General features: G+C 55.6%; 1 protein-coding gene and 1 long non-coding RNA gene across 5 annotated transcripts in view; one reads left to right on the top strand and one right to left on the bottom strand.

Moving 5' to 3' along the window:
* Nucleotides 1-25,705, bottom strand: part of ABR (ABR activator of RhoGEF and GTPase) — a 223,552-nt gene that overhangs the window by 158,923 nt on the left and 38,924 nt on the right. Inside the window, exon 1 of one of the 4 annotated variants that reach the window (XM_063629641.1) lies at nt 20,377-20,616. The exons of 2 other annotated variants lie outside the window; for them this stretch is intronic. Coding sequence is in view for 1 of the 2 variants with exons in the window: in XM_055256615.2 (XP_055112590.1) it covers nt 12,692-12,752 (61 nt within the window). In the remaining variant the exon portion in view is untranslated. Of the gene's footprint in view, nt 1-12,691; nt 13,008-20,376; nt 20,617-25,705 lie in introns of those variants that run through there. One more of the 4 variants, XM_055256615.2, reaches the window with a different exon arrangement.
* On the top strand, nt 14,658-17,922 carry LOC129469736 (uncharacterized). Its single transcript, XR_008653087.2, has 3 exons — nt 14,658-15,237; nt 15,554-15,598; nt 16,098-17,922. It is a non-coding gene; the product is annotated as an uncharacterized lncRNA (long non-coding RNA).

The following is a 25,705-nucleotide window of genomic DNA, read 5'->3' as shown; positions in this document are numbered from 1 at the left end:
GGCCTCGCTCTAGAAACTGGGCACTGGCCTTGCTCCATCCCAACCACCAAAGTCTATTCTCACTCTCTTTCTCTGTGTTTGTGTTTGTGTGGGGGGGGTGTGTTTGTGTTTGTGTGTATGTGTGTGGGGGGGGGGGTGTTTGTGCATATTAACAATCAGCACTTCTTGCCAATAACCCCAGGAACGCAGTAGTGCAGGCACATGGGTAATGCAGGCACGTGGGTAATGCAGGCACTTGGGTAATGCAGGCATGTGGGTAATGATGCAGGCACTTGGGTAATGCAGGCATGTGGGTAATGATGCAGGCACTTGGGTAATGCAGGCATGTGGGTAATGATGCAGGCACTTGGGTAATGCAGGCATGTGGGTAATGATGCAGGCACTTGGGTAATGCAGGCATGTGGGTAATGATGCAGGCACTTGGGTAATGCAGGCATGTGGGTAATGATGCAGGCAGGTGGGTAATGCAGGCACGTGGGTAATGCAGGCACTTGGGCTCCAAGTGCCCATGAGATTTCCTCAGGCCCGTGCCCCTAGGAAGAGGCAGCCCAGTTGGTGGATGCTCCCAGTGCTCCCAGGATACCTGGGGCAGAGGGCTGTCTCCTCATATCACGGGGGGTTGGGGGCAAGACGCAGTCTTCACAACTGTCTTTCTAGCTAGAGAAACGAACCCAGATCCATCAACCTCAGTGAAATACCAGCGTCAAGGGGCCCCCACCAGCACCGCTGTGAAGGGTAAGAGTGTGGGAGAAAGCGCACAGTTTAGAGTAGGGCCAACCTAGCGCACAATTCCTGGCTTGTAGTCTGCGACCTTGAATTGATTAATTTAGCTTGTTTATTTATTTATTTATTTATTTTGAGACGGAGTCTCATTCTGTCGCCCAGGCTGGAGTGCAACGGCGTGATCTCAGGTCACTGCAACCTCTGCCTCCCGGATTCAAGCAATTCTCCTGCCTCAGCCTCCCGAGTAGCTGGGATTACAGGTGCCCACCACCATGCCTGGCTAATTTTTGTATTTTAGTGGAGACGGGGTTTCACCATGTTAGCCAGGCTGGTCTCCAACTCCTAACCTCAGGTGATCCACCCACCTCAGCCTCCCAAAGTGCTGGGATTACAGGCGTGAGCCACTGCGCCCGGCCTGTCTCTTCCATTCTTTCTAAACCAAATTAAAAACTCTAATTTCTATGAACCCAGCAGGACTGATGGACTTTCTTTTCACTGGACCCCAGGATCCTGGGAGACCCAAGGATGAGGTTTCTATGTCCCTCTACAGAACCCAGAAACAGTTCCCAAAGAGGCTTCCATGGGCGCCATTGCACAGAACAACTGCAGGGGGCACCCTTGCACAGCACACACTGCCATGCTGACCGCACAACTCCCAGAGGGGTCTTTCTCCTAAAACTTTGCCTCCAAGGGAGAGACTCACTCAAAAAGATAACGTATGGGCTGTTTAGGCCCGAGGTAAGGGTAACCACAAGTGACGAAGTCAATTGCAGCTGTGAGGAGTAGATGTTCCCAGCCAGAGAAATAACTGGCTTAATTACACGGCGTCTTTGGTCCCCGTAATCTCGATCCATTAAACCTTTGCTGCTGCCCAGAAGCCGATGCCCAGGAGGAAGGGGTTAGCCCAGAACACTCACAGAAGCAGCCCTTCAATCCCACGAAGGTAATGATGGCCACATCCTTCCCCAACAGCCCCGAGTAAGCCCACAGATCCCTGCTCAATACTGGGCTTCTCTAGGCAGCACCAGCTCCACCGATGCCCCGGGGAGGCCAACAGCCACGCTGCCTGGAGTGACAAGGACTCTGAGCTCCCTTGGCTCTGGTTTACCTGAGGCCTCCCAGCCACCCAAGACTTTCTGGAGACCCTGCTAACCTTAGGCAAAATGCCCGATCACGTCTGCCATGTCCACCTGTGACCTAGAGGCACACGAAGGCATCAGAGGTGAGGGCAGGGACAAGAAGGAGGGGAGTGAGGCCAGGTGCGGTGGCTCATGCCTGTAATTCCAGCACTTTGGGAGGCCGAGGTAGGTGGATCACCTGAGGTCGGGAGTTCGAGACCAGCCTGATCAACATGGAGAAATCCCTTCTCTACTAAAAATACAAAATTAGCCAGGCGTGGTGGTTGGCGCCTATAATCCCAGCTACTCAGGAGGCTGAGGCAGGAGAATTACTTGAACCCAGGAGTCAGAGGTTGCAGTGAGCCGAGATTGCGCCATTGCACTCCAGCCTGGGCAACAAGAGTGAAACTGTCTCAAAAAAATGAAGAAAGAGGGGAGTGGCACCCAATTAATCAATCAGGTCACCATAGAGCCGACCCCATCTGGCTCCATCTACTAAAGCCCAGGCTGACGCTGACATTTTCCGTATGACCAGTAAACCCAGATTCATCTTTCGCTCTAGTGTTTGAGGGGAAGAAGGAAGGGCAGGAGGAGGATGCAGGATAAAGCCTGGACGAGAAAACTGAGTGAGAGGCCCTAGTCAGGTCTTGATCCGGGGACAGAGAACCCACTGTCTCATCCACAAGCGGCCACGGCGTCAGCTGGTCCCGCCTCAAAGGGCTCTTTGCCAAATGCCCAAGCAGGGGTGGGATTGGGCATTATCTTCAGCCTCCATATGGGGGTGCCTTCCGTAGCCTGCCGATTGCCCTGATTTCCTTCCCCCGTCACAAGGTGTGGGTCAGGTTCTCCTCAAGCTTCAGGGACCAGTGGAACATTCCTGCTGTCTCCCAGCAGTGCCATGTCCCCAACTGACCATATCTTGCCCTAAGAAATGCCAGGCTACTCCCGGGCCGGGCAGGGTGGCTCACACCTGTCATCTCAGCACTTTGGGAGGCTGAGATGGGTGGATCATGAGGTCAGGAGATCGAGACCATCCTGGCCAACATGGTGAAACCCCATCTCTACTAAAAATACAAAAATTAGCCAGGTATGGTGGCTCATGCCTGTAATCCCAGCTACTCAGGAGGCTGAGGCAGGAGAATCACTTGAACCCGGGAGGTGGAGGTTACAGTGAGCAGAGATTGTATCACTACACTCCAGTCTGGGTGACAAAGCGAGACTCTGTCTCAAAAAAAAAAAGAAAAGAAAAGAAATGCAAGCTACTCCCCACAGCAGCAATGGACTTTCTCACATGTGGAGACGAGCCAAGGCCACATGTCACAAACAGCCTCCCCTATCACAGCCCTAGAGATGGGTGAGCTGCAGAACTCTCCCCCTGGTACAAACAGTCACTTGGAGGAAAGTGCCAAGAATATAGAACGGATCGGGTAATCCACCCCCAACACATCACCTCAGTCCCCCCCCAACACATCACCTCAGTCCCCCCCCAACACATCACCTCAGTCCCCCCCCAACACATCACCTCAGTCCACCCCCCCAACACATCACCTCAGTCCCCCCCCAACACATCACCTCAGTCCCCCCAACACATCACCTCAGTCCCCCCAACACATCACCTCAGTCCACCCAACACATCACCTCAGTCCCCCCCCAACACATCACCTCAGTCCCCCCCCAACACATCACCTCAGTCCCCCCCCAACACATCACCTCAGTCCCCCCAACACATCACCTCAGTCCACCCAACACATCACCTCAGTCCCCCCCCAACACATCACCTCAGTCCCCCCCCAACACATCACCTCAGTCCCCCCCCAACACATCACCTCAGTCCACCCCCAACACATCACCTCAGTCCACCCAACACATCACCTCAGTCCCCCCAACACATCACCTCAGTCCACCCAACACATCACCTCAGTCCCCCCCCAACACATCACCTCAGTCCCCCCCCAACACATCACCTCAGTCCACCCAACACATCACCTCAGTCCCCCCCCAACACATCACCTCAGTCCCCCCCCAACACATCACCTCAGTCCCCCCCCAACACATCACCTCAGTCCACCCCCAACACATCACCTCAGTCCACCCAACACATCACCTCAGTCCCCCCCCAACACATCACCTCAGTCCACCCAACACATCACCTCAGTCCCCCCCCAACACATCACCTCAGTCCCCCCCCAACACATCACCTCAGTCCCCCCCCAACACATCACCTCAGTCCACCCCCAACACATCACCTCAGTCCACCCAACACATCACCTCAGTCCCCCCAACACATCACCTCAGTCCCCCCCAACACATCACCTCAGTCCCCCCCCAACACATCACCTCAGTCCCCCCAACACATCACCTCAGTCCCCCCCCAACACATCACCTCAGTCCCCCCCCAACACATCACCTCAGTCCCCCCTCAACACATCACCTCAGTCCCCCCAACACATCACCTCAGTCCCCCCAACACAGCACCTCAGTCCCCCCAACACATCACCTCAGTCCACCCAACACATCACCTCAGTCCACCCCCAACACATCACCTCAGTCCCCCCAACACATCACCTCAGTCCCCCCCCAACACATCACCTCAGTCCCCCCCCAACACATCACCTCAGTCCACCCCCAACACATCACCTCAGTCCACCCCCAACACATCACCTCAGTCCCCCCAACACATCACCTCAGTCCCCCCAACACATCACCTCAGTCCACCCCCAACACATCACCTCAGTCCCCCCCCAACACATCACCTCAGTCCCCCCAACACATCACCTCAGTCCCCCCCAACACATCACCTCAGTCCACCCCCAACACATCACCTCAGTCCCCCCCCAACACATCACCTCAGTCCACCCCCAACACATCACCTCAGTCCACCCCCAACACATCACCTCAGTCCCCCCCCAACACATCACCTCAGTCCCCCCAACACATCACCTCAGTCCCCCCCAACACATCACCTCAGTCCACCCCCAACACATCACCTCAGTCCCCCCCCAACACATCACCTCAGTCCACCCCCAACACATCACCTCAGTCCACCCCCAACACATCACCTCAGTCCACCCCCAACACATCACCTCAGTCCCCCCAACACATCACCTCAGTCCCCCCAACACATCACCTCAGTCCACCCCCAACACATCACCTCAGTCCCCCCCCAACACATCACCTCAGTCCCCCCAACACATCACCTCAGTCCCCCCAACACATCACCTCAGTCCCCCCCCAACACATCACCTCAGTCCACCCCCAACACATCACCTCAGTCCCCCCCCAACACATCACCTCAGTCCCCCCCCAACACATCACCTCAGTCCACCCAACACATCACCTCAGTCCCCCCCCAACACATCACCTCAGTCCACCCCCAACACATCACCTCAGTCCCCCCCCAACACATCACCTCAGTCCCCCCAACACATCACCTCAGTCCCCCCCAACACATCACCTCAGTCCCCCCCCAACACATCACCTCAGTCCCCCCAACACATCACCTCAGTCCCCCCCCAACACATCACCTCAGTCCCCCCCAACACATCACCTCAGTCCCCCCCCAACACATCACCTCAGTCCCCCCAACACATCACCTCAGTCCCCCCAACACAGCACCTCAGTCCCCCCAACACATCACCTCAGTCCACCCAACACATCACCTCAGTCCACCCCCAACACATCACCTCAGTCCCCCCAACACATCACCTCAGTCCACCCAACACATCACCTCAGTCCACCCCCAACACATCACCTCAGTCCCCCCAACACATCACCTCAGTCCCCCCAACACATCACCTCAGTCCACCCAACACATCATCTCAGTCCCCCCCCAACACATCACCTCAGTCCCCCCCCAACACATCACCTCAGTCCACCCCCAACATATCACCTCAGTCCACCCCCCACACAACACCATCACCCGCCACCACCAAGGGCCTGGCAGGGGCAGTGGGCGCAGGGTTGTCTTGAAGCTGCCTGCCCTAGGTTTGCCCCCAAAGGGCCCAAGCTCAGCCAAACAGCTGCCGCAAACACTGGCAGTGAAGTCTTCCCATCATAAACCCTAGCAAAAGAGCAAGACTCCCTTGGGGGGTCTCTGACTCCACTACAAGCGAGTACAATGACCAAATCCACACAGCAGGAAACGCGTGAACGGGCCGGCTAACAGGTTTCAGCTAACGGGTTTCTGCTGGGGGAGGAGCTCAAGGAGCCAAGAACTCGAGTTTTCTTTTCCCACCCGTACTCAGACAACCAAAACCTACGGAGGGCCTGCGCAGGAGCCACTGTGGGAGGCGCCGCCTCAAAGCTGGTCCGATACCCTGTTCCTGCCAGTCGTCCTGCCACATTCCCTGCCCCTTCCTAAGTCATGTGCCAGCCTTTCCCAGTCCCTCAAGGCTTTCCCGGATGAGGAGCGCAATGAGCCGGACAGCTGAGCAGCTAAATAGCTCTCCTCGCCTTCAAAGCACTTTATAAATATGAATTAATCCACACAACACCCATGAGAGCCATCATGCCCTGCCTCTACAGAGGTGCAGGCACTGGGAAGGTACTGGAATCATCCCAGAAAGCAGATTGTACCTCAGACAGAGAACAAGTCTTCCATCCTACCCGCAAGAGTGAGAAACAGCCTCCCCGCCATTCCCCATCTTCCATCCTCCTAACAGCATCTTCCAGCCAATTCTCCACAATTTCCTTCCTTTTCCCAAAGAACAACAGTAGCCAACAATCACAACCACAAAAACCTAAGTTTCTCTAAGTAGATGACTTAATTCTTCTGCCAGCCCCACCTCTGAGACTCCAGCGGCCATGACGATTATGGGCCGGTGTTGACAAAAAGGAATAAATTACTGGGCTATTCGGAGAACAAGCCAGCATCCGCCAGCAGGCGCTCGCTAGCACACGTGGAGTGGCCTGATGCGGCCCCGAGAACTGAGCTGCTCTGATCAAACGCACACAGGCTGTCAGACCAGTGGCTTGGTCCCTGGTGTAGGGAATGTGGGGCTCAGATGAGAAACTGAGGCAGGCTCATGATCACCTGGAGACAGGCTTACATCTCCACTGCTCCAAATACTTTCCTGGCCCATAGATGGGGCACTGAATCTATAAAGGGCATGAAAATATCACAAGAGACTGAAATCGCCCTTGGAAATGTTGCCTGGGGTAAGAGAAGTGAGCTCCAAAAGGCAGGCTCTAGTAACAACAGATGGTCACGTTCTGCCTTCCATGAGGGCCAAGTCACTGGAGGCTCTTGGTTGGCTCAGTAGGGAAGGTATGTTTGAGACCAGGACTAAATTACTTGGGACCAAATGGAGGCTGAAATGGCAAAGGGAGAGGCTTTAAGTTTCTCTAAGTAGATGACTTAATTCTTCTGCCAGCCTCACCTCTGAGACTCCAGCAGCCATGACGATTATGGGCCGGTGTCTCTGCCTCTCCTCTAAATAAGTGTCTCAGCCTCTGCCTCTCCTCTAAATAAGTCCTAAACACACATGTAAAGATTTTCCATTTGAAGAGGTACCAGATGATCAACCTGCCTGGGGCACATGTATGTCTTAATCCAGATCTGCTTGGAGAATCCCAGGGACTGAGAAAGTTTCAGAGCACATTTTGGGCTACTCCGCAGAACTTAATTTGATCCAATCTAATCCCATGGATTGGGAAAATAAAAATAAAAAAACAAAGAGAAGATGGTTAAGGGTTTAGCACAAAGGGTGATAAAAGACCTAGAGGCGGCCGGGCGCGGTGGCTCACGCTTGTAATCCCAGCACTTTGGGAGGCCGAGGCGGGCGGATCACGAGGTCAGGAGATCGAGACCAAGGTGAAACCCCGTCTCTACTAAAAATACAAAAAAATTAGCCGGGCGTGGTGGCGGACGCCTGTAGTCCCAGCTACTCGGAGAGGCTGAGGCAGGAGAATGGCGTGAACCCGGGAGGCGGAGCTTGCAGTGAGCCGAGATCGTGCCACTACACTCCAGCCTGGGTGAAAGAGCGAGACTCCGTCTCAAAAAAAAAAAAAAAAAAAAAAAAAAAAAAAAAAAAAAGACCTAGAGGCGTTATGACCAAGAAAGCATGGCTGGGTGCGGGGGCTCACGCCTGTAATCCCGGCACTTTGGGAAGCTGAGGCGGGTGGATCACCTGAGGTCAGGAGTTGGAGGCCAGCCTGGCCAACATGGTGAAACCCCGTCTCTACCAAAAATATAAAAATTAGCCAGGTGTGGTGGCGGGTGCCTGTAATCCCAGCTACTCAAGAGGCTGAGGCAGGACAATCGCTTGAACCAGGAAGGCGGAGCTTGCAATGAGCCGAGATCACACCACCGCACTCCAGCCTGGGCGAGAGAGTGAGGTTCTGTCTCAAAAAAAAAAAAAAAAAAAAAAAAAGAGCCTCAGAGAAAGCGTCAAACCAGCCCCAGGGAGAGAATCTAGGTAAGGTACTGAGGGATGAAACTGACATTGCTACATTAATGCAAGCAAATGAGTGGTGCAGACACAGGAATTGGGGGATGTCTGAAACCATCTGTCACTCCACAGGCAAAGGACTCCGCTCCCATTAGTCCCAGCGCCCCTGGCAGCTGGGATCCAACCCTTCTCCTTGAGTCAGACAAATCACACTTACCCCAGCCCTGAAGGACTTCTACCATAGGAGAGATGGAGGCTTTGCTGCCCAATCCTCATCAAATGACTACCAAACCTGTGATGGAAGTGGGCACACTCCTCCTTTCAAAACCAGAAAAAATGAACTGCCAACCCCAAAGGCAAGAAGTGCGTTCAGATCTGGGCGCGGTGGCTCACGCCTTTAATCCCAGCACTTTGGGAGGCTGAGGCGGGCGGATCACGAGGTCAAGAGATCGAGATCATCCTGGCTAACATGGTGAAACCGTGTCTCTACTAAAAACACAAAAAATTAGCCGGGGGTGGTGGCGGGCACCTGTGGCCCCAGCTACTCGGGAGGCTGAGGCAGGAGAATGGCGTGACCCTGGGAGGCAGAGCTTGTAGTGAGCTGAGATCGTGCCACTGCACTCCAGCTCCAGCCTGGGTGAAAGAGCGAGACTCAGTCTCAAAAAAATAAAATAAAATAAAAGAAGTGTGTGAGGCGAGGGGCTGGCTGGCAGGCTGGCACCTTAGGAGCAGAGAGCCACCAGCCTCGGTGGGTTCAGACAGAGCCTCAGCTGTCCCTGCCTGGGCTCCAGGCCCAGCCCCCAGGTCCTGCAAGAGGCACAGGGCCAGGATGGGGTCAGAGCCATTGAAGCCATTTACCCTGCCGGACCATTTCAGGGAGAACTCTGCAACAGAGGACCGTAGAGAACGGTGTCCCCCATTCCGTGATATTCCAAGGCCTTGAATAAACTCAGACATACCCAGGTGGCACTCAGGGTCCTCCTCATTATTCTAGGGTACAATCTGAATTCCAGCTCGGCTATTTGTTACTTATGTGATCTTAGGTCTATGATTTGTGCTAACTGAGCCTCCCTTTCCTAATCTGTAAGAGTTGCAGAGTTGTGAGGTTTGGAGAGAATGGATAGAAAGTGCCTAGCACAGGCCGGGCGCAGTGGCTCATGCCTGTATTCCCAACACTTTGGGAGGCCAAGGTGGGAAGATCACCTGAGGTCAGGAGTTCGAGACCAGCCTGACCAATATGGTGAAACCCCATCTCTACCAAAAATACAAAACTTCAGACAGGAGGTGTGAGTTTCAGGATGTTCCCCACTGAGCCGGAGGAATATCTACAGCAGTGATGCTTGAAATTTTTGTAGGAACTATTTTGTCATCCTACCCTTTTCCTCCAAAACAAAAATTAGAGGATTATTTTAATACTTTGGATTCTTCCCCCTTTTTTGAGAAATAAAGTTTTTTATGAAAAAAAAATACAAAACTTAGCTGGGTTGTGGTGGCAGGTGCCCATAATCCCAGCTACTCAGGAGGCTGAGGCGGAGGAATTGCTTGAATCCAGGAGGTGGAGGTTGCAGTGAGCCAAGATCGCACCACTGCACTCCAGCCTGGACAAAGAGGGAAACCCTGTCTCAAAACAAAACAAAAAAAAAAAAAAAGAAAGAAAGAGAAAGTGCCTATCCCAGTGCCTGCCACACAGCAGGTGCTCAGGAGATGCTATTACCATTGTTACCAGGAACAATGCTCAGAGAGGGGAAGGCAGGGAACCTCTAACACCGACTCATTCCCATCTCTAAGTCACACTGCCGCCTTGTGCCCTGGGTATACCCCCTTTACAGTTCCCAATGGATCTGGCATTTGTGGAGATTTGTCACCCCAGGACTGCGAGCCTTGTAAGCAAACAGCTTCCTGAGAAGCAGAGGAACTTCCTCTGGGAGCCACAAAACCATGCTGCCAGGCAAATGACAGCTCGGGTATTTGTTTTAATTTAGGCTCTTGTCAAGAGGCAAGTTGATGGCTAACAGCCCAAACATGACTGCACAGCACCTCCCCAGGAAGCCTCCTGCTACAGCTCTCCACTAAGCTATTCTGAAGAGGGAGGGAGGGACTCCTCACACTGCAGCCACATCAGGGCCCCCTCCCACCCACCATCCAGGCCACCCCAGGAGCCGCCCAGAGGCCAGGGCAGCAGGAGGAGGGTAGACAGCTCAGGTGCCAATCTGCCTGAATCAGGGCTGCCCAACAGAACCCCCTAAGAGGCCTTGGCCTAATTCCCTTTTCTGGCGTTCCTCTGGTCAGGAATTTTCAAGGTAGCCTCAGGCAATTTTGCTTTTTTGCTCCAGGCATGGGAGGAAGAGGGTGGGGTATGGAAGACTTGGAAATGATCGGCTCAGAGGAGTCTTCTGCCGCAGAGAAAGCTAGAGACAGGGTTCCGTACGATTCCAGGCTTTGGGAAATAGGGAAACAAGAACTGGGTTTTGCAAAGAGCCAGAAACATTCAGGAACATAAGCACACGTGAATCTGAGGCATTGTTATGACGGCTGTTTGCAAGCACACAGCTAAGAGAGGGTCACTAATCCTGCCTTGGGGTCAGGAGCTGATCTGCATTGGCGCTCCGAACAGATGCGTGCCCCCATTCATGCAGACGCACGTGCACGCACATGCCACACAGCCGTGGGCCCTGACCTTCACCCAACAACGCTGGCCTCTGCAGGGGAAGGAGCAGATGGAGTGGCGGCACTTGGCACAGGACCCATGCCCAGGGGATCCGGCTTTGCCCCTTTGATGTTGAGAAACCAAAGCAGAATGAACCATCACAAGGACAGCTCCTGGGGGGAGGAGAGGAAGGAACATGGGATGGAGGAGGAGGCGGGTGGAGAAGAAGATACAGGGAATGACCTGGACCCAAGGGGATGCTGAGGTCAGAGGTTGAATGTTGGGTACCACAGAGCCTCCAGGGTAAGGCTTTGGGGCTCAAGGCATCACCCTTCTCTACTCCTCCCACCCCCCCCATATGACTTGTCAAGGAACTCTAGCTGGGGTGACCCTTAAAAATGCCCTTGTTGGCTCACGCCTGTAATCCCAGCACTTTGGGAGGCCGAGGCAGGTGGATCACTTGAGGTCAGGAGTTCGAGACCAGCCTGGCCTCATGGTGAAACCCCCATCTCTACTAAAAATACAAAAAATTAGCCGGGTGTGGTGGTGGGTGCCTGTAATCCCAGCTACTCAGGAGGCTGAGGCAGGAGAATCACTTGAACCCGGGAGGCAAAGGTTGCAACGAGCAGAGATTGCGCCACTGCACTCCAGCCTGGGTGACAGAGCCCAAGACTCCGTCTCAAAAAAAAAAAAAAAAAAAAAAGAAAGAAAGAAAACGCTCCTGTTCCATGGCATCCAGTGCCTAGAATCAGGCTGAACCAGGCTCCACCTGGCCCCACCTGCCTCCCCCAACTCCTGCCTGGGAGATGTGCTGAGAGAGTGGGAGGGTCCCACTCACGTGGGCCAGGAAGGGTGAAATCCACTATGTAAGCCCAGGAGGACCCTCTTCCTAATCCCTGAGAGCATCCGGGAAAGGTGTCTCAGGGAAGGGTGGGGAGAAGGGGCGGTGCCGTTCTAGCGCCGGAGCAGGAGCAAGGTGCGGTGGGGGGGGGGCGTCTCTCGGTTCGCCCCAAGCCCCCCCACACCATTACCCGTGATCAGTTACGCATCCCCCGGGGCCATGCAAGAGCAATCACATGATCCAGAGAGATTTGGGAGCGAGGGGGTGGAGAACTCGAGAAGGTTTGTTTTTTTTTTCTTCTGAGGGTGGTGGTGATGATGAGGGTGGGGGTGGTGATGAGGCTGGCAGGAAAGATTGCTGAACCCGGGATTTTCAGCTCCCGCATCCAAACGGCCCCCGCGGATATCTGCACCCACCGTCTCCCCTCCCACTCCATCCCACCCCAGTACCGAACCCCTGGGCCCTGAACCACAAATGGCCCCGGTGCCACTGGGGTGGCAAACTCGGGTGCCAACGACTGCTCCCAAAACGGCCTTTCGGCTTCAGCCTGGACAGAGAAGCTGCCGGTCCAGGGGCGGGGGCAGCACCCCGAAGGGCCTCCCTACCCCGAGGCTCGCGGAGGCCGGATTCACAACAGGTGGGAGGGGGGACGCAGCTCTCGGCTCGGTCCGCCCACGGTCCCCGCCGCCGGCCCGCGGGTAATCTGCTCTGAGGACCCCCCGCCCGCGCCCCCCGGACCAGCCCGGCGCCTGGGTCCCGACCCCGATCCGATTCCCGCCCCGACCCCGATCCGGACCCCGATCCCGCCCCCGCCCGCCCTGCCCGGACCAGCCTGGTGCCTGGGTCCTGATCCCGATCCTGGGGTCCCGATCTCGAGTCTGGGGTCCCGACCCCGATCCTGGGGTCCCGATCCCGATCCTGCGGTCCCGATCTCAATCCTGGGGTCCCGCCCCCGCCCGCCCGGCCCACGTACTGCTGTAGAGGGTGTCGATCCAGGACAGGCGCGGCAGGCCCCGGTGGCTGAGCGGCTCCATCCCGCGGCGGCGGCTCGGTCAGATCCGAAACCCGACCCTCATCGCGCAACAAAGGAGGGAGGGCGGGCGGGAGCTGGGGGAGGCCGAAGTTGCGAGTGCGGCGGGGCGAGGAAGCCGGGAACCAGGTCCCCGGGAGGAGTGTGGGGCGGCCGGGGCAGGGGCGAGGGCGGGGCGGGCGCCCCCAAAACCCTCCCGAACCCTCCCGGCCCCTGCGGCCGCGCGGAGCCCAGCTGCGGATCCGGGAGCCGAAGAGCAACTTCGCGGGGGGCGGGGCGGGGGCGGGGCTTCGTGATGGGGCGGGGCTTTGCTGCAGGGGCGGGACGGGGCGGGACCAATCGGCTCGAGGCTCCGCCCTCCGCAGGCCGCCCCCGGCCGGGCTAAGGGGGCAGCGGGGCTCCGGTGCTGGGCGAGGAGGGGCCGCGAGGGTCTCAGGGGATCTCCAGGCGGCGGCGCAGACCCAGGTCCCCCTCGTCCCCCCGCGCCGGGCTCAGCAGGATCCTGGCGACCCGCAAACCAGGTGCCGTGGGGGGCCCGGGCGCCCGCAGGGGTGACATCACCTCCCGCCCGGGATCTCCAAGCGCGGCTTCGGGGGCGGGAGCGGCGGCCGGGCCCCTCCCCAGCCAGACCCGCTGCGGCACCCACGGGGTGAACGTCCTGTGCACCGCGGGAGACGCCTCTCTCCTCCTGAACCTTTTCCCTGCTCGTCCCTTTCCACACCCCTGACCTCAGAGCGCAGCCGTTCCCGCCACACATGGAGGGGGGCGGATGGAGACCCGGGAGGACCGAGGTCACGGGGGCTGTGGGGCCAGGACAGTGCCACATGTGCCCCTCCTGGGCGGAGGACAAACTGGAGCCAGGAGAAGCCCCACGGGCTCCACGCGTTCCCCTCCAGGACCCCTCCTGGGGACCCCGAGCGCGGCCTGGAAAGCCGCATCGTCACCTACAAATGGTGGGAAGTCGGGTTAAGAGGCCTGAGAACAGAACGTTTAGAGACGAAATTCGCTCTAACGAAGACCCCCTCGCCCAAGGGCAGTGAAGAGCTTGGGGGCCCCATGCCTGTCTCCTGTGGGCTGGTTCTGCGGGAGCCATGGCAGCTTCTCCATAGACCCTCTTTGGGCCAAGCGACCCTGGAGCAGGGAAGGACAGGAGGGGAGTAAGGCCAGGGGGTCCAGGGCAGTGGGGCTGAAGCCCCTTCCTGAACCCAGGGAAAGGGAAGCAGTGGGGCCCACCCGGGGGCCCGGTACCCCAGATAGTGACATTTCAGATACTGGAGCTGTCCCCACCCCACCCCATCCCCAGGCAACTTAAGAGGAAAACCTTCGGCCGGGCGCGGTGGCTCACGCCTGTAATCCCAGCACTTTGGGAGGCCGAGGTGGGCGGATCACGAGGTCAGGAGATCGAGACCATCCTGGCTAACACGGTGAAACCCCCGTCTCTACTAAAAATACAAAAAATTAGCCGGGCGAGGTGGCAGGCGCCTGTAGTCCCAGCTATGCGGGAGGCTGAGGCAGGAGAATGGCGTGAACCCCGGGGGGCGGAGCCTGCAGTGAGCCGAGATCGCGCCACTGCAACTCCAGCTTGGGTGAAAGAGCGAGACTCCGTCTCAAAAAAAAAAAAAAAAAAAAAAAAGAGGAAAACCTTGGAGCCCAGCCCTACAGAGGCCTACCAGGAAAGTTAAGTCGGACTGGCCTTTACCAGGGGCAGTGTGGTCGGCACCCGCAGAGCGCTGGAGGGGTGTGGGGTCGGTCCTCATCACTCCAGACACACACACATCGAGTTCTTAAGGGGAGAAGCAGCTCCTCCCCTAGGATGCAGAGAGGAAGCCCCATAAGCCTCTTGGGCAGAGGCCTCTGCATCTGCCCCAGGGGAGATGGGGGTCACCCACTCATCACAGGCTGGGGAGCCCCTGGGAGACGCAGGGGATGATGCTCTGGGTGGGGAAGCCTCTACAGGTGGCTGCAGCAGAAGCGGTTTTCAATATTATTAGCCCTTCCCTGCGTCCCCAGAGCTCCCTCCGCCCCAGTCCTCCTGGCTCAGGCACCAGCGCTGTCTCTTGCCACCCCTCCCTGCAGCTGTCACCCTCCCACCGTCCCTGACTAGCACACCGGATTGGGAGGGCCAAGCAGGCACCTGGAGCTTGGCAGGGAGGGGGCGTGCATCTCCAATGAGGCGCTCCAGAAATAGAGCTTCCGCATGGGAAGGGAACGAGCAGGCTCTGGGAGGACCCGCGAGGCCGGAGGAGCCATGAGGTGCCCAGGGCGTCTCTTCTTCCCACCTGGAACGCTCGGAAGACAGCCCAGGAGAAAGGTGGAAACGGGCGTGAGCTGCCGCCACCAGGAGCCACCAGCCCAGGAGGCAGCAGCACCATCCCCTCCTCAAAGCAACCACCACCAAGAACGCCTGGGCCCTCTCCCCACACTGTGGGGTTTTCCTGATGGCCACATCCGGCGCCGACTGTGAGGGAGCCATGGATGTATGCTTCTGTGTGAGTCACATACATTTGCGTACATTTTACATTTTTATCTACAAAGGCTTGAACAAGCTATTTTCAGCATCTTCCAAGCTAAAATGTGGCAGTTGCTTTCCTTCGCGTTGCCATAGTTTGCTTTTTTCTGTCTACATTCTGTCCAATCCTGGCACTCTTGGACCTTCCACTCCACAATACAATAGAGGGTAGAGGGAGAGACAAATCTTGAGGGCTCCATGGAGGAAACTTGTAATAACGCCCGGCTTAGCGCTTCGTTCACTAGTGTCATCTCACTGTGAATGTCACTGTTATCTCTGTTTTCTCCATTTTCCAGGTCAGAAAACCGAGGCCCTAAGCAGCTGAGTAACCCACTCAGAGGGTAAGTGAGGGCTGGGACTTGAACCCTGACAGTCTGTTCATGTTTTTTTTTTTTTTTTTTTTTTTTTTTTTGAGACAGAGTCTTGCTCTGTCCCCCAGGCTGGAGTGCAGTGGTGCGATCTCGGCTCACTGCAAGCTCCGCCTCCCGGGTTCACGCCATTCTCCTGCCTCAGCCTCCCGAGTAGCTGGGACTACAGCCACGTGCCACCACGCCCGGCTAATTTTTGTATTTTTAGTAGAGATGGGGTTTCACCGTGTTGGCCAGGATGGTCTCGATCTCCTGACCTCGTGATCCGCCCACCTCAGCCTTCCAAAGTGCTGGGATTACAGGAGTGAGCCACTGCGCCTGACCTGTTCATGCTCTTAAACACCACGCATACTTCCTCCACGGCCAGCTAACTGGTGATCACCGGGTACTGAAGGTCCTGAGAAATCTCTGTGGGTCCATGGGGTTAGAGACCACCCTCTGGGAAACCCTGTCAACCCTCTTCCATCTCCAGACGTCTGTCTCAGACAACGTGGCTTGGGAAAGGGCAGCCACTTCGAGATTCCCTTGATGCCTTTGTTGGATGGCTTCCAGTAGATGTTAACGCCACAGCCAGATGCTAACCTTGGCCACAGAGACAAGTGTGTGAGCCTTTGAGCACCACAGTGATTTGGGTGGGAACAGAAACCTCCGCATCCCTGGCACTGAGGAGTTGGGGAGATCCAACGTCACGCGCTGGGAAGGAAGGAGTTAAAGAGTCCTTCTCCTCCGGGCTTTGCCAAAGGTGATGCTACCCTGAAGTGCTCTTAACCCCAGCCATCAACCCCAATCTGTCAGAGCAGCGGGGAGCTGTGGTAGACAGGCCTTCCTGATTCAGCTAAATGTGGACCGGGTGGAGACCAGCCAGTGCTCCCCAAGACACTGAACCCCCATCTATCACGCTGCCTCCTCCAGGCCCCTTCTAAGCATTCCCTGGATAGTCCCTGGGGCCAGTGCTCTCCACCCTCCCAGCCCTCCCTCCAGCCTGTGCACTCAGACTGTCTGCGGCTCCCCAGCCCCGGGGTGACCTGCCTGCTCCTGCCTCATCACTGGACTTAAAGGGGATTTCACGGTTGGTCGCACCTCCAGAAGCACTGGGTTAATGATGAGGGGCTGAGTGGGAAGAAGGTATATCCCATTTCAAGACTATTTGCCCTGCTCCTAATTCCCAAGCACATGCTACTCACCGCCTCTCCAACAAGCAACTCTTGCTTCTACCAATCACTTGGCCAGGATGGAAAAAAGGGGATGGGCCCTAGAACCAAAACTGGGTATCTCCACTTTTCCTCCCTTCTCATGTTAGCAGCTCAGCTCCACTGCACACGACAGGAAGGCCCCAGGAGTCTCTGCTTCCTTGATCACCCAGAGGTCACTGCTGATGACAAAAATGTGTTCCCATGCGGGGGCCAGGCAGGGAGCCCCGGTGCGTGCAGAGGCTGAATGCACAGTGGGTGGGAGGGAGTGGGGCCCTCTACATTCAAATGAAAAACCAAAACCAAAAATAGACTGTGATGACCAAAAAACCAAGAGTTTGCACCCTCACTGGCCCATCAGCCCCTTAAAAGCCGGGACTGGCCGGGCGTGGTGGCTCACACCTGTAATCCCAGCACTTTGGGAGGCCAAGACGGGCAGATAGCCTGAGGCTGGGAGTTCCAGACCAGCCTGGCCAGCATGGTGAAACCCCGTCTCTAATAAAAATACAAAAATTAGCCAGGTGTGGTGGCACGTGCCTGTAATCCCAGCAGTGAGCCGAGATTGTGTCACTGCACTCCAGGCTGGGCAACAGAGTGAGACTCCCTCTCAAAAAAAAAAAGCCGGGGCCGGGTGCAGTGGCTCACACCTGTAATCCCAGTACTTTGGGAGGCCGAGGTGGGCGGATCACGAAGTCAGGAGATAGAGACCATCCTGGCTAACACGGGGAAACCCCATCCCTACTAAATATACAAAAAATTGGCTGAGCATGGTGGCGGGCGCCTGTAGTCCCAGCTACTCGGGAGGCTGAGGCGAGAGAATGGTGTGAACAGGCCGGGCGTGGTGGCTCACGCTTGTAATCCCAGCACTTTGGGAGGCCGAGGCGGGCGGATCACGAGGTCAGGAGATTGAGACCACGGTGAAACCCCGTCTCTACTAAAAATACAAAAAATTAGCCGGGCGTGGTGGCGGGCGCCTGTAGTCCCAGCTACTCGGAGAGGCTGAGGCAGGAGAATGGCGTGAACCCGGGAGACGGAGCTTGCAGTGAGCCGAGATTGCGCCACTGCACTCCAGCCTGGGCGACAGAGCGAGACTCGGTCTCAAAAAAAAAAAAAAAAAAAAAAGGGAATGGTGTGAACCCAGGAGGCGGGAGCTTGCAGTGAGCTGAGATCACGCCACTGCACTCTAGCCTGGGGACAGAGCAAGACTCCGTCTCAAAAATAAAAATAAAAAATAAAAAAATCAGGACTGCATTTTCCTCACTGGGCAGACCCAGTGCTCAGCTCAGTGGGTGAACAAGGCTCAGGTAGACTCCCAGCACAGCTATGACCGTGCGGTGCCTCCAGCTCAGCTTTCTGCCGAAAGCCCAGCAGATCGGCATTCAATAATGCACACTGAACAAATAAAATTAATGACAGCTAACAGTTATTGAGTGCTTTTTTTTTTTTTTTTGAGACAGAGTCTTGCTCTGTCACCTAGTCTGTAGTGCAGTGGGCATTATCACAGCTCACTGCAGCCTCGAACTCCTGGGTTCAAGCTGATCCTCCTGCCTCACCCTCCCAAAGTGCTGGGATTATAGATGTGAGCCACCGTGCCTGGTCTACTGAGTGCTTCTTAAGTGCCAGGCACTGCAGTGTCTGCATTACATAGGTTATTTCACCTAATCCTTACAATAAGCCAATTTACTATTATCTCCATTTCACAGAAGAAGAAATTGAGGTGCAGAGAGGCTAAGCCATTGCTAACTAGCAGATGGCGAAGCTTGGAAACGAACCAAGTCTGAATCCAGGGTTCCCGTGTGTAATCTCTGCATTGAGCGGCAATTAGTGAATGAGTGAATAAACAGAATGAAGTTAAACTCAGGGAGGAAGAAATCGGAGCTACACGAGGGAGGCAGGCAGCGTTATTTCAGAACCCTCCCAGGGCCACTGATGTTAAAGTAGAAAGAGAACTGGTATCCCAAGAAAACCATATCTACTACAGCAGGCCAGATGACCCTGGAGACAAGCTGAACAAAGTCCAGTGACAACCTCCCAAACGCCAGTCCCGGCCAAACCCCACTTCTTCGATGCCTCCGGCCAGTCTCAAGCGTTCCCAGCCTCAGTGTTCACATCTGTAGACGGTGCGCACCCAGGGCCAGGCGCAGTGGCTCACGCCTGTAATCCCAGCACTTTGGGAGGCCGAGGCCAGCAGGTCACCTGAGGTCAGGAGTTCGAGACCAGCCTGGCCAACATGGTGAAACCCCATCTCTACTAAAAATACAAAAATTAGCTGGGCGTGGTGGCAGGCATCTGTAATCCCAGCTACTTGGGAGGCGGAGGCAGGGCAATCGCTTGAACCTGGAAGGTGGAGGTTGCAGTGAGCCGAGATCGTGCCACTGTACTCCAGCCTGGGTGACAGAGTGAGACTCCGTCTCAGAAAGAAAAAAAACAAAAAAGAAGGTATGTGCCCAGGCGGATCAAGAAGATGACCTCCAGGCCTCCTCTGAGCACCTAACAGAATAGAAACTCTCCTGTCAGATCCTGTGGGGGCCTGTTTTCCACGCTTTGCTCTATTTCCATTTCCTTGGTACAGTAAAGCAGCATTTACTATTCTTTTTTTCCTTTCTTTCTTTTGAGATGGAGTTTCACTCTTATTGCCTGGCTGGAGTGCAGTGGCAGGATCTCGGCTCACTGCAACCTCTGCCTCCCGGGTTCAAGCGATTCTCCTGCCTCAGCCTCCCGAGTAGCTGGGATTACAGGCGCCCGCCACCACGCCTGGCCAATTTTTTGTATTTTTAGTAGAAATGGGGTTTCGCCATGTTGGCCAGGCTAGTCTCGAACTCCCAACCTCAGATGATCCACCCGCCTCGGCCTCCCAAAGTGCTGGGATTACAGGCGTGAGCGACCACGCGCGGCCAGCATTTACTGTTCTAAGATTCATCCTCAGTCCTCCAGTCTGGGGAAAGAATTAAATTCCCCAGGGCTCCACAGCGTCACCTGTAAGGGCGAAGGCTCAGTCTACGAGTCTGTCTTTTGCCCTCTTCTCACCTGCCCTCTGCTCAGCCCGCCTGGCTTTTCCAGCAGCCAGTGAGATCTACAGGCAACAGAGGTGAACTGGAAGCCCTTCCCAGTTAGTCATTTCTCCAGCAAAGTTTTGTGTCAGCTTGAGTCATGGGAAGACTTGCTGCCCTGGCAAGATGTGGACCCGCTCCCCAGGGAGCTGCATTCACCCCCTCGCTGCCTCCCTAGGCATCACTGCAGGATAAGGCACAGTGACATCAGGTCCTTGCAGCTGTGTCACTCCCCACACGCCCCCACACACTTCCCAGGGGCCGAGTTGAAGCCCCGTTCCCCACGGCCAGGGGCCACAGCAAGGGCAGCATCCTGGGCAGAGCCGCTGGCTTAGATTATGCACTGCCCGAGCCACAGTTTTAGGAGGGTCTCTCGCCAAGCCCCAGCTCACGTGGCCCTCACTTCACATGGCTCAGATGACACCACCCACAGGTCAACAGCAGAGTTTTCCCAAAGGGTCCGTCCGAGGGCTCGACAGCAGGGCCTGCAGCCCCCTCCTCATTTACTTACCACCAAGCCCCCATCAGCATTCAGAAAGACGCCAGCAGAAGAGTCCGATGGATTCTCTAAGTCTCCAAAACCCAGAGATTCAGTTCAGTAGCTCCAATCTCCTTAGCCCCAAGGGAAACAAGAGCATGTCCAGCTGGGGTCAGAGCTCACGGGCTGGCCCTCTGCCCTCCTGTGGTCACCACGGCCTCAAAGCTGGCCGTGCTCCTCGCTCGTTCAGCCAGAATTCTGCAGATGCATCCCAGGCCTACGCTGACTGCCAGGACCTCTGACACCACTCACCAGGCTGGTCCTGTCCCCATCAGGCCCAGGAGTGGCCGCAGGAGCCAAGGGCAGGCTGTCAAGGAGACGGGCTCCGAGAGGCAGTGGCTCACCATTCAGCAAGGCAAGGGCAAAGGAACCTCAGAGCCTAGCCAGGGGCGCCTGCCATCAGTGGAGCCTTTGCTTTGGGGCTGCCGGTCAGGCCGTGTGTGCTGTGTCTCTTTAAGGACCAGGCCTCAAGGCAAGTTCCCTCTGCAGTCCAGTCCTGCCTCTGTCCGTCCTGCGGCAGAGAGTGGGGGCTCCCCAGCGCCATCTGGCGGCCGCGCAGCAGCACCTCGGCCACCAGAGGCTTCCAGCCAAGCGGCCCGCCAAGTACCTGGACAAAAATCTCCAGCTTGGACACAGGGCTGCAGGCTGCTGCTGGGAACACAGCTTGGGGAGTCAGGAGGAAATCCGTCCGGGCAGGAGAGAGCAGAAGCCCCCAGGAGTGACACGGGGAGAATGATCATCCCACCGCCTAAAACCTTCACTAAAATATCCTCAAATGGGCCGGGTGTGGCAGCTCACACCTGTAATCCCAGCACTTTGGGAGGCCAATGTGGGCGGATCAGCTGAAGTCAGGAGTTCAAGGCCAGCCTGGCCAACATGGTGAAACTCCATCTCTACTAAAAAAAAAATACAAAAAGTAGCCAGGCGTGGTGACGGGCGCCTGTAATCCCAGCTACTCAGGAGGCTGAGGCAGGAGAATCACTTGAACCCGGGTGGCGGAGGATGCAGTGAGCCGAGATCATGCCACTGCACTCCAGCCTGGGCGCGACAGAGTGAGGCTCCCTCTCAAAATAAATAAATAAATAAATAAATAAACAAACACTCTCAAATTGGGCCAGGCACAGAGGCTCACGCCTGTAATCCCAGCACTTTGGGAGGTCAAGGCGGGCGGATCACTTGAGGTCAGGAGTTCGAGACCAGCCTGGCTAACGTGGTGAAACCCTGTCTCTACTAAAAACACAAAATTAGCCGGACATGGTGGCAGGCATCTGTAGTCCCAGCTACTCAAGAGGCTGAGGCCGGAAAATCACTTGAGATCGAGGCTGCAGTGAACTGAGATCGTACCACTAACACCCCAGCCTGGGAGACAGAGAGAGACCCTGTCTCAAAAAAACAAATAAGTAAATAAAAATACCAATGTGTGGGAGCATTTAAAGAGGTCACAATAGGCCGGGCGCGGTGGCTCAGGCCTGTAATCCCAGCACTTTGGGAGGCCGAGGAGGGCGGATCACAAGGTCAGGAATTTGAGACCATCCTGGCTAACATGGTGAAACTCCGTCTCTACTAAAAATACAAAAAATTAGCCGGGCGTGGTGGCAGGCGCCTGTAGTCCCAGCTACTCAGGAGGCTGAGGCAGGAGAATCGCTTGAACCCAGGAGGCGGAGCTTGCAGTGAGCCGAGATTGCACCACTGTACTCCAGCCTGGGTGACGGAGCAAGACTCCGTCTCAAAAAAAAAAAAAAAAAAAAAAAAAGAGGTCACAATAACTAGGGGTCGCTACTAGCCTTCAGTAGGCAGAAGCCAGAAATGTTAAAATGTCCTACAGGACTTGCCCTAAAGAACATCTGTTGGCTGGGCGCGGTGGCTCACGCCTGTAATCCTAGCACTTTGGGAGGCCAAGGCGGGCGGATCACGAGGTCAGGAGATCAAGACCATCCTGGCTAACACAGTGAAACCCTGTCTCTACTAAAAATACAAAAAATTAGTCGGGCATGGTGGTGGGCGCCTGTAGTCCCAGCTACTCGGAGAGGCTGAGGCAGGAGAATGGCGTGAACCCGGGAGGCGGAGCTTGCAGTGAGCCGAGATTGTGCCACTGCACTCCAGCCTGGGAGACAGAGCGAGACTCCGTCTCAAAAAACAAACAACAAAAAAAGAACATCTGTTGTAAGTGCCAAGAGCGTTGAGAACTCTACCTGGTTGGGGAAAACAGAGGATGGCAGATGGCAAGCTCCCACCTCACACCCAGCTGGTCCTCTTTCCCCATCACGCTACTTTCGATGTCCTTCCTACTAAATTTCACCTTCATAAACGTAGGGGTGGAGGGAGGGGGCAGTCTGACCCAGCCGCCTTCACAAGGGAAGCCGGTGCCTCTGGCTGCCTCTCCCAAAAACCAGGCACACGCACCCCTGAAATCACTGCACCAGCTTCTCTTAGGCCGAGCTGCACCCAGGACATGCAAATTTTCCATAAAGCACTTTCGGGTTCTGATCGTGAAACCTCGTGACTCCTAATTTCCTCTTCCCCAAGCTCTTGGCACCTTGTCCCGAGCTGGTCAGCTCAGTCTCATGAACACACGGTCCAGTGCCAGGAGCTGGCATGAGAAACTAGCACACATGACTCGTGTTCTCCCGAAAGGAGAGTGAAGAAGGGTCAGACTCCGGCCACAGTGGCCACGTTTTGGCTGGGTCCGTTGGTTGGGGCAGTCCCAGGCTCACGAGACTGACATCAAAGATATGAAGATCAATGAGAGGAAAGACTTTCTCAGTGTCTCATAGCAACTAAAGAGTTGCTCTAGGCCGGGCGCGGTGGCTCACGCTTGTAATCCCAGCACTTTGGGAGGCCGAGGCGGGCGGATCACGAGGTCAGGAGATCGAGACCACGGTGAAACCCCGTCTCTACTAAAAAATACAAAAAATTAGCCGGGTGTGGTGGCAGGCGCCTGTAGTCCCAGCTACTCGGAGAGGCTGAGGCAGGAGAACGGCGTGAACCCGGGAGGTGGAGCTTGCAGTGAGCTGAGATCGCGCCACTGCACTCCAGCTTGGGCAACAGAGCAAGACTCCGTCTCAAAAAAAAAAAAAAAAGAGTTGCTCTAAAACATCCTGAAACACATGTAGCATGTCATTCCTCTCTTACTAAGACCCATCTATGGCTTCCTTTTTTTTTTTTTTTTTTTTTTTAGACAGAGTCTCGCTCTTGTCCCCCAGGCTGGAGTGCAATGGTGCAATCTCAGCTCACTGCAACCTCTGCCTCTGGGTTCAAGCGATTCTCCCGCCTCAGTCTCCCGAGTCACTGCTGTCGGGATAGAGACCCACACATCCTTTTGGTGGCCTAAGGAACCTGTGGCCGGGCCTCTGCACCCCTTTCAGTGTCATCTGGCACATTCTGCTCCTTACTCTCTTCTACTTTTTCCTGCCTTGGAACCTTTGCATAGGTTGACATCTCTGGCAAAAAAGCTCTACCCCCGCTCTGCCTGGGTAACTCCTACTCACCCTTCTGGTCTTAACTTAAATATCTTGTCTTCCAGGGGGCTTTCCCTACCCATCAGACCAGGAAGGCCTGCGTCGCTCCCTCCTTCTGAATGCTCAGTACTCCTGTGAACGTTCAATGCCTGTCTCTCCTACTAGACTGAGGTCTCTTGGAGGACAGGAACCACATCTCTGTTATTCACTGTAACCCCAGGACCCTGCACAAATAGTTTCAGTGAATGAATGAGCAAATGTGAATGAATGAATGAATGAATGAATGACCAAGTATATTCCTGGTCACAAAGAGCCTGGAATGAGGCAGTACAGGTGTTCCACCCAGCCCAGCTCCACCAACCGGAAAAGAACTGTTTGGCTGGTTGAGACGTCACGTCGAGAATGACCACCCTCTCTGGAAAGATGCAAAGAAAGAACAACTGGCCCCTAGGATGGGATTTCGGGTGGGAAGATTGCTGTTCCAATTAATTCTCTAACTGTTCACAAAAAACCCTAACTGATAATTCCCCAGTGCACAGGGCTCCCTTGTTCAGCAGCCAGCATTGGAGGCTGTACTCCTTTCTATCCAATCAGGCTCCAACATGGAAATGACATAGAAACCCAGAAATGGTTCAGCCCACTAAGGGAACTTCGATCTCAATTCTCAAGAGTCCTTCTCCGAGGCCTGTCCCAAATTTGCAATAAAACTTGTTTTTAGGCCAGGCACGGCGGCTCACACCTGTAACCCCAGCACTTTGGGAGGCCGAGGTGGGTGGATTACCTGAGGTCAGGAGTTCGAGACCAGCCTGGCCAACATGGTGAAACCCTGTCTCTACTAAAATTACAAAAATTAGCCAGGCGTGGTGGTGGGTGCCTATAATCCCACCTACTCAGGAGACTGAGGCAGGAGAATCGCTTGAACCCGGGAGGCAGAGGTGGAGGTTGCAGTGAGCCGAGATCGTGCCACTGCACTCCAGCCTGGGCAACAGTGAGACTCCATCTCAAAAAAACACACACAAAAAAACTTGTGTTTGGGGGAGGGAGGTGAACGGTAGCTCTTCCCTGGGAAAAAAGCAGTTTCTGGGTGCATGCCCGTCCCGTCTCCTCTCGCCGTCTGCTGGGATTCCGAGAAAGAAGATGCTGGTTGCTCACAGTATGCTCAACCCCTCTGCCCCATGGCGCTGCAGGCAAAGCTGTGACTCACCAGCTCCCGGGGATGACTTTGATGCACCTCCAACCAGACAGATGGAAAATCTGGCTTTCAGTTCAGTGATGGGAGAAACATGATAGAAACGGATTCTGGGCCCTCACGCTCCCAAGGGGCTGGCCTGAGCGAGTCTGCAGGGCCTGACAGACAGGGCTTGGGCACGATTTCTGCCACTGCAGATTGTGCTAGGCCATGGTGACCACCATGCCGACCCGAGGGCACTGCACAGTGCGGCACCAGACTCCTGGCCTGCTGGGGGCCTGTGCCCAGGGGAGAAGGCTCCTTTCCATGTTCCCGTCACCAAAACAAAGAAATAAACAAAACAACCAATGTCGAATCAAGATCTGGTTCTTGGGCTTGAGTTTGTAAAGATCCAGAAAGCCACCCCATCAGACGGCGGTGAGTCCGCCAAGCTTCCCACCAGCTTCTCACCCCTGCCTAGTAACGATGTTCTGGATACTCTGGCATTTTTCTTTTCTTTCTTTTTTCGAGACAGAGTCTCCCTCTGTTGCCCAGGCTGGAGTGCAGTGGTGCAATCTCAGCTCACTGCAACCTCCGCCTCCCGGGTTCAAGCGATTCTCCTGCCTCAGCCTCCCGAGTAGCTGGGATTACAGGCACCTGCCACCATGCCCGACTC

This window comes from Symphalangus syndactylus, chromosome 20 (genome assembly GCF_028878055.3).
Source record: "Symphalangus syndactylus isolate Jambi chromosome 20, NHGRI_mSymSyn1-v2.1_pri, whole genome shotgun sequence".
NCBI lineage: Eukaryota > Metazoa > Chordata > Mammalia > Primates > Hylobatidae > Symphalangus > Symphalangus syndactylus.
Note: the sequence above shows the minus strand (reverse complement) of the source record. Positions and strands in the feature narration are given on the sequence as shown.